At 39.9% G+C, this 14,963-nt stretch overlaps 2 protein-coding genes across 4 annotated transcripts in view; one reads left to right on the forward strand and one right to left on the reverse strand.

Moving 5' to 3' along the window:
- LOC106656175 (calcium/calmodulin-dependent 3',5'-cyclic nucleotide phosphodiesterase 1-like) overlaps positions 1–14,963 on the reverse strand; it is a 160,680-nt gene that overhangs the window by 133,648 nt on the left and 12,069 nt on the right. The window lies entirely within an intron of this gene.
- On the forward strand, positions 5,089–6,623 carry LOC106656178. The gene is made up of 2 exons (XM_014376890.2): positions 5,089–5,836; positions 5,962–6,623. Exons 1-2 carry the CDS (start codon positions 5,271–5,273, stop codon positions 6,533–6,535), a joined length of 1,140 nt encoding a protein of 379 aa, XP_014232376.1. The 5' UTR covers positions 5,089–5,270; the 3' UTR covers positions 6,536–6,623.

The following is a 14,963-nucleotide window of genomic DNA, read 5'->3' on the forward strand; positions in this document are numbered from 1 at the left end:
AGAAACTTCCGAGAAGATTTTGCAGACGTTGGGCACTGGATCCTCTATTGGAGCTGTCACGACACCAATTACCGATTCTTTGTTGTGACTTGATTCTTGAGAAGCTAAGGAATAAAGATCTATGCAGTATTATCTTGGCGGTCCCAAGCCCGAGTCACGAGGACAGCAAACAAGATTTAATCAATTGTAATAACAAAAGACCCGTGAGGTCTAGAAGAGCTCCAGATAGGCTGCAAATTGTGTGGTGATTGTGAAGATTTTCTTTAATTCTTGTTGTGAATTTAATAAAAGCAAAAAGCTCATGATTTGGGGCATAATTTGATTTTCGTAATTAGTAAATTTTACCATGGAAATAAATAAAATGTGTATTTTTGTATATTCAGTTTTTATTTACCAAAAATCATTGAGGAGTTTCACCCATTTCGTCCATGTATATTCAGGTATCTCGAGAACCGTATAACTTCGAGTTTCGAACGACCGCAAAGTGCAGCGTACATCGTTGCGTGAATAACTTTTGTATTCCATACGAGACCTTCCTTAACATCCTAATACAATAAATGCATACACGCAACATCTACATTGCTCTTGGCTAACCACAATTTATATAAATAAAGTTGTTTTTCACATTTCAATTGCCATTTTTGCACCGGCGTTATTGATTAAAAATAAAATTTAAACTAATCGGGATCGTGAATTTTTTCATTGCTATTTTACCTTCCGAAGTACCAGTATAAATAACTCAAGCTATATTAAAAATACATACAATGCTTGATTTGTTGTGTAGAAATAAAGTAAAAAAGATTGAGTCGAGTCAATATTGTATGCGACCTAGATTAAATTAACAATTCAATCAAACTTCAGATGATAACCTGGCTTTATACCGGCTGATTACTGAACACAAAAGTGAATAAGAGCGAATTATGGATATCACTAATCACCTATTTTCAAAGGCATCTAGCTAAATTGTTAAAATTCATATATCTAACATTCTAAAAATTTCATACACAAATGATAACCACCACCGGAAAATCATTTTCTCGGCCACTCCATTTCCCAGAGAATCAGCCATATATATCCACATCGTCGTTTTCGCAACGAATTCGACAAGGGATTCACTTTGCTACCACTACTTTGGCCTCGGGGGGATTTGGGCGAGCTGTTGGCTACACGCTGGGCCACTGCACTGTGTCACGATGAAAAAAAAAAAAAGAAGTCCAACAACAGAACGAATTTACACCGCATTGATTTTCTATTAATATAATATAGGAACACAGCGCCGAAACGTCTCGTCAAAGACGAAAACAAGTTTTTAAATAGATTGTAAAACGACATATAAGAGCAAAGACAAAGGGAAACATGCACACAACACGACGACGACGACGACCGCGTACAGTACACTACGCCCCGGCGCCCATTCGAGATTATTGCATCGACACAGAGCCGAGGGAGAGAGAAAGAAGAGATCTGCGCGGATTTTCCCACGGGTGTAGTTTTCTTTAAGTAACGAGCTTTTAAATGCCGCGCGGCGTAAAGCGCGATTTATAGGAGAACAAAACTCGGCGGCGACTGTGGCACAACTTTATTGCTCATAGTGTGTGTATGTGTGTGTGTGTCTGTGTGTGTGCGGGTGCGAGGAGGTCTCGGGGAAAAGTAATAAACCCCGAGCGTGGCAAGTTCATTTAAACTAATGAAAAGTCTTTCTTCCTTTTCTCTCTCTCTCGTTCGTTCTTTTTTTTTATCGGTATATCGTCGCCCCAGCGCAAGAACCGCACAAATAACTCAAGTAGCAAAAACGTGCCTTAGTCCTATGTTAAAAGGATACGATTAAGGCACCTTTTTGCCACTTGAGTTTATTAGTGCTGTTCTTGCGCTGGGGCGACGATATAGTCTCGGCGCGACTGAAACGCGCGTGACGCTTCAACTATAATACACAGCCGGAGTTGCGTGTTCGAAAACGAGAACTCCGGCTAAATAGCCGGAAGTCTTAAAGGATCTCCCTCGCTCTCTTTCCGCAGTTACTAATTGCCCTTTAGCTTTTCCATACGTACGATGATAATAACAATGATAAAATGAGGGTAAATCTCCGATCTCCAGTGTTATTATATGGAACGAAACAAAAATAAAAAAAAGATTATTTTTAGCTCTTTCGCCGACGTATTACTTGTGCAGTAGGTATCGTTAAAACGATACAATACAAACATTTTTGTGAGATTTACTTTTTTCTTCTTCTTCGTCTACTTTCCTCGTGTCACGAGTCTTACACAAAAAAAAAACCAGAGGGAGCAGTAAGCTGATCATCCGGTATATTTCTTTTCAAAGCTCGACGACCCCCGCGCGCTTGATCTTCGAAGGAATTTGCCCTGCTGGCTGGCGCGCACCCGGTCAGCAGTATAAATGTAGCTGCTGTATAGCATGTTGCACGCGCAGCAGCTTGCAACGGCTCAAACTTTAAATTGAGTGTAAAAATTATGTTGTATCGACAGCCAGCCCCGGATCTCGTGCCAGCACGAGGATGGATTGGGAGCGAAAGGGCCGGCTAGCGAGGAAAAAAGTTTCGAGAACCACAGAGAGAGCGAGAGAATCCAACTTGCTCGGCAATAGCAGCCAAAAGTACTGTGTGTGTACAGCCTTATAGCTCGCTCTCTCTTTCTCTTTTTTTCTCATTCTTCGCTGCACTCTTACTCGCATCTCTCTTTTCGCGCGCGTGGAAAAAGTCAAAAGGTCGTTGCGTGCGCGTAGTAGTAGTAGTAGTAGCCGAAGAAGGGCAAAAGTAAAAAAAATCCTGTTTCCTTCACCGAAGAGAGGGAGAGAGCTCTATACACACTGGAGAGACTGGGAAAGTTACTTTTTTCTCTCAAACCCAAGATTAGCACGGTGCTGCTGCTGCTGCTGCTGCTGATGCTGCTGTACAGCTAACCCCCTTACACGCGCTATCGATCGCTACGCGCTTCTTGTATCGCTTTACCAATACACAAGCATCACCGCACCAGCCATCGCCACCAGCAGCGTGTTGATTCACCTCCCTGTGCGGCATCCGAGTTAACCCACACACACACATACACTACTCGCACATCTCTGGTTGGGATTAAAAAAAAAGAAGGAGGAGAAGAAGAAGAAACTCATTTTCTTATCTCATTACGTGTACTCTGCAGGGCTCGGGCTCGCGCGTTCGATAACCCCGGAGAGATTTTCGTATATATAAACTTTTATATTACTCGCCCCCGCGTAGTAGCCCTGCCGTTATATACGTAGAAACGCGCGCGGCGGTACCGATAGTTGCCTGGTGTATGTAGGCGAAGTAATCGAATTCGCCCGTGATTAAATTTTATATGTATCTATGAATTTTCCGAAAAAAAAAAATTTAATCATCTCGCTCGCGGGCTTGAAATGCATATCTCATATGTATCCGGGGAAAGGTTAATATTATCGCGATACTGCACATGGAAACGTGCGCGCAATCGTAGCGATTGAATTTCAAAATGATCCGCGAATTATCTCTCGATATCCGAGCAAAAGAATTTCTATATCGATCACGAGGAGAGGTGTCGCAATGCAGCTGCCGTCCTAGATGAGATTTTCATCCTTCTTTTATTAATTTTCTTTGTAAAGTGCTTTAGACCAAAAGATAAAACTTCGTTAAAGTTGCTATATATACATCGCGTAAGAACGCACGCGACCATAAAGGTCCGTAGTCGATGGAAAAGAGAATATCTTACGCTGCACTCGATAGTCGATAAAAAGAGGTGTATATATAAGGAAGAGCCAAAAAAAAAAAGAAAAAAAATGAAGAAGAAGCAGCAGCTCCGACGTGCGTCTTTAGTCGACTCGACGCGCGCATAATACAGAGAGATAACCCAACGAGGGCTAGCCAGGCGAACTTTATCAATTTCATTTATCGCGGCGTTAATAGAATCTTATATCCACGTGGCACCGAACGCGCGGCGGGCGCGTCAGCGGCAGCTCTCGGGGAGCTGCGCCTGCGAGGCTCGCGAGCGTCGATCGTTTATCTGCATAATATATGTATGATGTATAAAGCTATCGACAAAGTTGCGCACGAGCTTATGGCAGTGTCTTTGGCAGGTCGGTTCATTACGGAGAAGGCATAAATGGATTCCGATCGAGCAGTTTGAGGACTCTCCTGGATCGATTTTTTAGAAAGTCTATTGTATCTTTATCAGGCTGGTTTTAAGGGATTATATGTTGGCTGTACGGAGCGCATTTTGAATGACCTGAAAATAGTAATTTTATTGTTTTGAAATCTTTAGGCCAATTTGGAATCACTTTAAATACTATGATATTACTTTAAGCTGCCACCACTAGATGGCGAGTACCTTTATCTGCATACCCACAAGTGGTAAAGATAAAATAATCGCATAAGTTGAAGCACGATTCGAACTAAAGTCGCATTTGATTTGTATTAGGACGAGAAATTTAGAAATAAATCAACTTGTTGCCCCACCAAAAAAAATCCATGAGGGTTGCAAAGATTTCGCTTGTGACAAGTGCGATAAGAAATTTGCGGAACAAAGCAATTTGCGAAGACACCAAAAAACAGTCCTCGAAGGTCACAAAGATTACACATGCGACAGGTGTCAAAAGAAATTTGGATATAAATCAGATTTGTTAAAGAAATTAGAAAAAAAAACTTAACGCAATGTATGATGATATAATGTTGCGCCACGAAAAAGCCTGGAAAAATAAAACCACGTGAAAAAACAGAGCTAATAGCGGATCAATATACATTGTAAATACATATTTTGAGTCGTTTTTTGACGAGCACATTGCAGAATACACTGGGAGACGATAGAAAGAATCTTGAAACTAAAGAGAATGTGGAAAATTAAGCCTATTCATATGCTGAAAATGCAGATATCTTGAAAGATTAGTTGGCGGAAGTTTTGACCGATCAAGCACGACAGGCAGCTTAGTTCTCAAAACTGAAATATTTAATTGACAAGAAAGTAAAATAATGTTACAAGAGAAATTTTAAAATTAAGTGCTCGTATTTGTAATTCTACGACGGTTGTGTTTGTATTGGTATGAGTGTGAGCGCGGGAATACGATGTTGACACGACACAAAGAGGGTATATGTTTGTGTAACTGCTAGTATCGATAGACTCGTGATTATACTCGGACGTCTCTCAAATCAGATTGTAATTTTAATTAATCTATATTCTGAATAAAATATTTATATTATTCATCAAACATCCAATAGTTTCAAATATATATCGTTTCATCGGTGTCAGAGCATTAGACGCTAAGAAAAAAAAATGACGTCAGTTACAATGAGTCCAGCGTACTTCACTAATAAAATCCACGCGGACGATCTTATTAATTTGGTGGATTATTTAAAGACCGAAAAGATTGAACTAGAAGATTTACAGGACGATGACATGGTGTGGAAGGTGCTGCGCGACGGGATGTCCAGATTCGTGACTTGTCCACCCGACTCGTCCGAATCGGACACGTTCAGAAAAACGATTCGCACTCTTACCATCGATTACTTGAAGCTGGTTAATCTTTATCGAATAAATCGCGGCATATTGGCCGTAGCCTGCGTCGAATACGTCATGTATCCGGGCAAAAGTGACGAAGAATACGAGAAGATATATCGTAGCAACGACTTTCACGTGATCAAACTGTACAACGAATTGTGCGGTCTTCCAAAGCGCAACAAACCCGACGAGTTCGTAATTAGATCGGCCAGATCTTTTTTCAGATGCCAGAAGTTTACAAAGGACAAGGGATTATTGAACAGGATACGATCGTATCTGAAAGGCATTGAAATTGACGATGAAGAGAAGGCATATATAAAACAAGCGTCGATTCAATCGATGTAAGTAATTACATTATCATAAATTAAAACGTCTCGATAATTTTTTTATTCTTGACAGCTAGGTGTTGTCGCAATACTTGTTTTTAAAAATAGCTCATACGGTATTGTAATTTTTGATTGCACAGCCTTTTCAGTCCACTCAGTGGATCTAAAGAAAATGTTCCACCGCCAAATACGTTTGATCGCGTCGAAGATCGTGAAACAACCTTGTCCACGGACTACCAGCAACCCCGTCCTCCAAAAACAGTAACATTCGCAGACTATTCTGCTCCTTCTTCCATTGCATCGAAATCGGATAAGCCAGTCGTTTCTTCGGTCGAGTCTGCTTCGCCTTCAGTCACGTCAAAATTGATCAAGTCAAAAGTTTCTTCGGTTAAGTCTGCTTCGCCTTCAGTCGCGTCGAAATCGGAAAACCCTGGCTTTACTCTGCGTTACCTACGCGACCAGATAATATTAGCGAGACAGTCCAATAAGTACTTCTGGCCAGCGCGCATAATAGAATTGAGCGATTGGTCGATGCGCGTTAAATTTTTTGCAAGCCCGGAAGAAAACCGCGTAATTACATCGGATAAAGACGTGAGGAACTTTTTCAAAGAAGAAATCAATTCCGTGACTGTGAGTCCCGATACGACAAAAAATTCCTTCATCGATGCAGTGGCATTGGCTATGTTAGATATTAAAAGGAGAAATTTCTGTTAACCTTATGACTTATAATCTTCTGATCATAATTACTGTATTTTTAATTATGAAAAAATTGTTTTTATTGTAAAAAACTGTATTTATAGTATATGTGGTTTCTAAAATTTTAATAAGACTTTTTAATCGATTATAAAAGAGTTTATTTTCTTTCTTTCGTATTTCAGATAAATTAAAAGAAAAATAGTTCGTCGCCTGGTTATTTCTTCTGCAGAATTTGTGAATAATTTCAAGCTACTATTTAGTTTCGCGTCTTTCCCGGTTTTTTTTTGACTTCAACATAAATTTACGTCCCAACAACTCGCGAGAGGTATATACGATTTTTTTCAGAATCTTTGGTGTTAGGTGTCAATCGATCCAAGAAATCTCGCGCGGAGAATAAGCAACGAAAAAAAATTCAATTATCATCTCGTACACTAACGGGGAGTGCAGTGCAGTGTCAACAAGACTATTACATGCACTCCTCGAAGGCAGACATATGAAAGGCATACACTGCTCGCCGTATTTGATCGGAATACACACGCATATAGGCACGTACATACGCGAGTGCACGCGTATGTAAGCAACGTACGGTGCGGACTATATTTGCCGTGGAGAAATGGGAGGGAAACTGCACATACCTCTCGGCCAATATATCGCTCATTGTGGGTATATGGCCTGATCACAGTACTACACATACGCACAAACATTAAACGCGTATACATGTGTGCACCTGCCACAGAGTAAACACGCGAAACAATATACACTGACTATATGCGCGCGTGAGTCGGTGACGGCTATACCTCGGACTACAGCTATACATCGATTCGTGTGTGTGGTACGGTATAGCGTCGAAGGGGGTATGTAAAGGCGCCCCTGTATATAGATGTTGTAGCGCGGCTTGTAACCGGAAGATAATGCGAATTGCATGCGCCCTTCGCTGCCGCAACGACATCGTCCCAGCAGCAGCTTTTCAGCAGATAGACGTCCAGGCGCAGAGTAGCACACAGAGCGCGACGCGCCGAATGGCACGGAATATCAAGCCAGTCGTCGTCGTCGTCCTGGCACGCTATTGTGTAATAGCGCAGCGATATAAGCTGCTATAGTAGAAATCGTTGTGTGGGTTAAAGCGTGTGTACGTGTGTGATCGAAGTGGAAATGAAGAGGTCCCGTAGCTATATCGTTCGTGTGACCAGCAGCAGAAGCAGCGGGCGAAGAGAATTCAATTTGCAGAATACCACGAGGGTCACGAAGTATACAAAAACAGCTCTCGAAATCTGCGACTTGCTGCGAGCTTCGACGTATACGGTATCTAGTTTTTGAGCCGTTGACCTCGTGGACAAAGTTTCGGGAAGTTTATCGATAGGTGTTATGTCGTGATTTAATCGACTCTATCTAGCTCGAGATCATTCGATCGGATGTTCTTTCAGAAACGACGATTTTTTGACAATTAGGTTTTTCTTATTGCTAGTTTTACGTATTTCAAGTAAAACTTCGTATGAAACGCTTATATAAATCCATGTAAGTACACACTAATGCATACTTAGTTAATAGGTAATGAATAATTTTTCAAGAAATTATGCATACCCTCTCGCTTCTATAAATTCGCTATCCATCAACCGATTAAGGGAACATTCCCATTTCATTTTGGAATTTTATTCAACTTTTTTCGATTTAATATTCTTGTTTGTTCAATTATATTTTGACTTGTTTGAGCTTTAAATTTTTTTATAGATTTTTTTTGTCTAGTTTATATCTCTATAAAGCCCACGATACGGTATACACACACGCGCGCACACACAGGTGCTGATGCTGGGCAAAAGCTCGTATCCAGAGAGAAAAGAGACGTGTGTATATACAGTGCCGGCGCGGCTCGGCGACGAGTACAAAGCGACGACGACGACGACGAGAAAAAGACGGGGAGCAAAAATATCAAAATGATTCATCGTCCACGTAATTGGACACCGACACAACGACGCAGGGGTAGTTAAATAGTTCCATAATGTCGGGCCGATTTCTCAAATGCGTCACTCTCTCGCTGCAGCAGCAAGCGGTGTACATATAGCTCTCGCTTAAAACGTCACCGTCACGGAGCTGTGTAAATAAACTATAAATAATGGTTTGATCGTGGACGAGTTACAACGCTCATGACCCGGCCAAGAAGAATACGATACGTTGGGGAACTGTGAAAAAGCAACGAGAACGACGACATTTTTTGAAAAATTATTTTACGCTATAGCGATAGTTGTATCGCTGATTTTATTTTACTCGTGCCGCTTAATCGATAAACGTTGTAATCCGCGTACGCGGAATAGTGTAAAACGCGTTAATTTTCTTTTTTTTTTTTTCATATATTTTACGAACCGTCCTTGCTACTAAAACCCGCTTTATCGCTGTAATAAAAAATGAAAAAACGAGATTCGAAATAAAAAGCACGGATTCTCGCGCGCGCGCGCGACAACAAAATTGATGAAAGTAGCTTTCTCTTTAACGAATATGGATAGGCTTTTAAGACACTTGACATCGTTGACGATCACTTGACACTTGGGGGGCGCCCGCCAGCGCGCGGGCAAAGCTGATTTTTAACAATGGGCTTATCTCGAAGTAGGTCGCTTAATATTTTTCAAGTTTCAATTTAAAAAATTGAAAAATATTGCGCGCGAGCGGGCTGAAAATTCGAGAAAGGCATTAGTTAATTTGACGACGTTTTTCATTAGCTTGAATATGTCCGTGTGACCTTGCTTCGACAAAATCGTTAGAGTATTACGAAATTGGCTTGTATTTAAACAATCGAGATTGTAGATAATTTTTACAACTTGGCGTTCATAAACACACTATTAATGCAATATCAAGTTTTTGAATGAGATAGCTATAACTACATTATTATTTTTTTTCGTATCTAGCACACTCTGAAAGTAAAGTTTATTGGACTTTATGCACGTCCTTAGATACCTTTGCGAAGCCATCTTTTTAGCTTCAACAATGCTCAATAATCCAAGAGTCTATGTACACAAACTGAAACTCTTTCTATTGTCAAAAAACACCTTATTTTGAATAATGTCAACTGATATGAAACAAGTTTCAAGTAATTTATATTTTTTTAAAAATAAATTTACTGCAGTAACTGATATTAGTAAGAAATACTAAGAGTTAAAGGAGAAAAAAAATTATAAAATGAAAAGGGGATGAAAACGAAATTCGGATAATAATGCTACCACTTAACCTCTGGAAATTCTCAAAGTATCTCGTAACTAAGTGAAGCTAGAGTGCAAAAATAGAACTTTTCAATTGTACGCGATAATTATTTTTTCAAAATAGCGCGGTGATTCTCGACAGAAAATTTTTCAAAAAATACCAGGAATTTTAATTTACGAGGCGAGCGAAGAGTTCTTCAGAATCATTAGGGTGAAAATGATATCACTCTGCAGAAACGGATCAATTTTTTTGCCGACGTCTGGCTGAATCTAGATCAACGCTACTTGTAACTTCATACAAATGTGCAGTGGGTAAAAAGTATCTTCGCAACAGCTCTGATTTATTTATTTTTTCTCTTTTATTTTCATCGGCGATGCAATTTGATACACAAAAATTTTATCAATATTTTTTTGCTTTCTGTAATTCGTAGGCGGGGAACGTTTTCAATGGTAAAATCGATGACTTGTTACGTAAATGAATTCGAGCCATTAAGAGATTTGAACGACTATAATTACATTAACTGGCCAAATTGATCGGGAGCCAATTAAATGGACAATGGAATTGTCAAGTTCTGTTCGACAGCTAGAATTTTTTTTGAGTGTAAACAAGCGAGTATTTTGAGGCGATATAATCACGATTGACAAAACTACTGACCTTACCTTTTTTTGGAAAGAAAATCCTTAATAAAAAAACGGTCGAAAGCACCCGCAACGTTTATATTTCTAGGCAAACGTGGTCAACGATCAAATCCATTTGATGGCTAATGGTTTGCTTTGCCGTATTATTTAGTGTCCTTATTTAACTGACAGGCTTCAACAATTAGCTTACGAATCGATAAATTTAACTAGAAATGTACGAATTAAATAATGTTAGTTCAACCTTTGAATCTGTCTGCCAAAATTTTCATTAATTTTCAGAGAAAAAAGAACCACTGTTGTTTGGTCATTAAAAGTTTATTTCAAACTATTTCCTTCAATAATGAAGAATAATTATTTATCTTGAAAAACATTCTTTATATAAGTATCTTCTATCGAAGCTGGAAAAATTACAATGTGGCACAACAAATTACAAAACCTGAATTGAAAATCGAAGATTCCAAAGAATGTCGAGTGAAAGTTCGAAACCACGACGAGGACAGAATTCGTTTTCGATTTTTTATCTTATACGCTCGAAAAAAAAAGAAGCTCGAAAAGCTGACTTTTCGAGTACATCAAGAGCTATTTCGATATATAAGATCTAGCTCGAAGTTATTCGAGAGTTCCACGAAAAAGAATTCACAGTCGAAAATCTTTCGATGAGAAAAAAAAGTTTCGATGACAATGACGTGCGGCAAAATGCGTACGTATTTTTGCGATAGAAAAGCTGATATATAGGGTAAATTTTCAATGAGATTCGAGAGATAATTAGAGTGCTGGTTTTTTTCGCGAAAGACTCTAACTGCATTAGTTAATTTTATCCCATTGACCTGCTTTCAATTTTAGATGCTTTGGTTCTCGACTGTAAACAATTGTTTTTCTAGAAATGTCAAATAAAACTGGCCTAGCTCGGTGAATGAATTTAAAATTAAATAACCAACTTTGTTGCGCATCTTCACTTGACATTTGCAGCTACACGTCGGTGAATTTCTAAATTGCTCACAAGCCAGAAATTGCGCTACACGTGTAACTTGATTTGCATTGAAGTGACATTATCTGCATAATAGCGAACAAAAAGAAGTCAAAGTTTTGAAATTTCGCGCAAATTAATTGTCATTACAATAGAAAATATTCATCATCAACGTAGACTTACAGAATGAAACAACATAAACTAGTTCAAAGTTCGGTGAATGAGGGTACTTATCGCTCGCGATAACTCGTGCTCGGGAAGAATATGGGCGCGCATATATATACGAAAACGCTTGCGAATTAGTTCGAACGTATTTTCCGCGATAAATAGGATCGTATTAAAATTGAAAGGATGCGATGTTTCGGAGCACTATTTTCAGGCGCATTGATATTTTATCTCGGTCGTTATGGGCTTTTTTTATCATGCAAAAACATAACGGCGAGAGAGAGAGAGAGAGAGAGAGAGAGGGGGTAGTCTTAGTGTATGTTTACTACTTTGCGCGCGCGCGTAATGAGCTATTTTCTGCATAAAGGACCTTGAGCGTCATATAATGACAGAGACATAAAATTTGCATGAAAATTTTCACGCACATATATGGCCGATTTACCGAATGAATATTTCGTTGAATATTTGCGATTTTTAATGAATTTCGAAAAAACGTTAAAATGTCCAACTTTGGGCCTCTGAAAAAGTGTCATAGAAGGTCCCAATTTTTCTAAAACTTTTTTAAAACAACAAGTTTTTCATATTTGCAGAAAAAAAATTTTTCGAACGTTCGACTTCACGGAGAATCGGTCATATACATTATACGATCGATATAAAAAGTAACGCGATAAAACCGTGAGCGAGCGCGAGCCGTCCTTATACGATCGGAGTTCAAAGATTCCGAATGATGTATAAACAGAAACAGCGCGTAAAATGCGATGATGTAATAATTTATCATTGCCATTTCTTATATAGCCATTTGTGTGTTTGTGTGCAAAGATTTTGCTGTTATTGTATTCGAGATTGATATACGTCTAATGATAATTCAGATTTCAAGCGTAAGAAACAAAAAAGAAAAATGAAAAAGTAAAATCTAGTTTACCCTCGACTCGTGTTCTGTCCTGTCTCATTATACGAGCGAGAGTCAAAGGTGAATATAAACGAGGAGCGAGAACGCGTGCGGTTGTATCCTCTATCGTACAGAGGACCATACTCGTAAACATTAAAAATGTAATAGAAGTCAAGTGTCGAGCAACTCCCAGGTAGAAAGCCACCGATATCCATTTGGCATTCAACCGCGACCGAGAGCGAGAGAACGAGTTGAAGATGCGACTTCTGTGCAGAGGTGGTTAGTCGAGCACCAGTGTGTATGTGTGAGGCAAAATCGAGTCGAGTCGGCCAAACCGAGGTGTGAAACTACTGCTGGTAGGAATTATATACTATATACGTACTGCACACGAGCGAGGCAGACAACTTATAAAGTCAAACTATATATATGGATGTCGTCGACGTCGACGTACGTCCCATAGTACGTCGCAGTTGTAAGCTTTGTAATTCGAGCAGCAGCAGCAGCAGCGGCAGGCGCTACCTGACAGATTGGGTGGAAATCGTCGTAACGTGAGAGGAATCTCGCTCGGCTCCTCTGCTCTGTAATCGATCGAGCGTCGATTTTCCCGACTCTGATTTTGTCAAAAAAATTTTTTGTCGTCGTCGTCGTTGTCGTTGCTATGCGCGCCACGTGGGGGGGAAAGGCTCGATTACTTTCCAAGTCTTCGTTTCGTCCTTTAATTACTTTCGAGTAATTAACGCTCTCGACAATGCATCGAACTATTTTCTATTCACCGCGTATAGGGGGCCGTTCCATTCTTTTTTCATCTACCCGCATTTTTCCACGTGTATTGAAAGGAGGAAAAAAAAGTACTCCCAAGCAAATGAAACTCTGTAAAAGCTGTAAGCCTGGCCGGCCGCGGTGAAAAAGTTTCATTTACTTGGATGCTTAAGCTCCTTAACTGGATGTTCGGCTAGATGCCTGTTCTTCTTTTTTTTTTCATCATACTTTTTTCCGTGCGCACGTATGTATTATATAGGCTAATGATTTGCGTCCCGCGCCTACATATATAAATCCCAGATCCGTTTAATGTTTCTCGTATGCGTATGTACATTTGAGTCTAAAATTGAAGTACGGTGACGGACGGACCAGAGGCGTATACGCAGATATGCGACGGTAGTACTATATACATTAATCAAGGTGCGCTCGTTCGGGCGAACGGGCAAACATCAACCACACGTTGCCCGTTTTATGGCCTTTATCGGCGCGCGCGAGAGAAATAGAGAGAGAGAGAGAGAGAGAGAGAGAGAGAGAGAGAGGTAGGACTCGGTCAAACTTAAAACACAAAGGTATTAAAGCCTTCAAATGTGAAAATTAACATTATTAGGGTACACTAGCAAAAAATACGAACTCAAAATGTACATTGATTTTAAATATATTGATACAAAACCCGTTAAGCCTAAAAATTGTTATGTACTATAAATGTGTCCTTTTTTAACATTAGATATATTTTATTTCAATTTCGTGGAAAAAATTTATCATAATTTTATCTGTATACATTATTGTCTGTTATATTTATCAACGAGGGCCTCTGATTACCACTGTAAACTGTACGTTAATTGGGAACAAATGCATCGAAAATCACGACTTGGTTGTAGTTCATTCAAGCATTCAAAATTTTTTGTGACCTTGTCCAATATCCCAAATTCCCGATGTTTTGAATTTGATCCGAAAAATGTCAAACAGATATTCTTTGGATCTCAGTGATCGATGTTTCGTAAGACAAAAAGACAATCAGAAAAGAATTTCGAATGATTTTGGTGAGATCAAGTATGGATTATAAGTATAGTGAAAGCCTCGAGCGTGCTTCGCTTCATCCCCCCGATACAAATTTGTCGTGTATTTATACGCATTTATCGGCCTCGCAGCCTCTCTCCCTCTCTTATAACACCACGCGATTGTGTGCGCTTGTGTGCAGTGTACCACGCCACCTCCGTTTCTATGCACCTCATACCTGTGTGCATTATCGCAATTACTATACACGACCAATGGCCAGTGGCACTCATACCATGTATACGCACACCACGAACCGTCGTAAAGCCCTATAATGTATGTATGGAGGTAGGCGCATAGACGACTACACATATAGACGCGTATAAACGCGCGAGAGCCACGTGAAGGCTTGTATGTAGTCGCGTACACTCCGTGAACTGCATCGCGCATGCATACATACAACTATACTATGCACGCGTATATAGGCGGACATTAAGCGCGCGTTGGGAAGATTAACACTAGCCGCATGAAGAGCAAAGTTTAACAAAGGGCCACCGGTTGGACCGACTATATACTACTGCCCCTGCTGCAGTCGCTGCGCAAAGTGCCAATTATTGCGAAATTAGTGCGCGTAAATGTTTTTGACAAGTGTAATTTACGAGACTATCGAGCGCGCCGCACACTTTTCGCGCTATTGTCTCTCTCTATCTCTCCGCGGTGAATTGAAAATTGCGATATTTTCTTTCTTTCTTGTTAATTCGAGTTATTAGACGTCCCTCGTCGTCGTAATTTATTATCGCGTACAGCAAGATAGAGAGAGGACTTTTTCGTGCGCGCAAAAAAGTC

The sequence above is a fragment of the Trichogramma pretiosum genome, unplaced genomic scaffold, assembly GCF_000599845.2.
Source record: "Trichogramma pretiosum strain Unisexual culture from Peru unplaced genomic scaffold, Tpre_2.0 scaffold40, whole genome shotgun sequence".
Classification (NCBI taxonomy): Eukaryota; Metazoa; Arthropoda; class Insecta; order Hymenoptera; family Trichogrammatidae; genus Trichogramma; species Trichogramma pretiosum.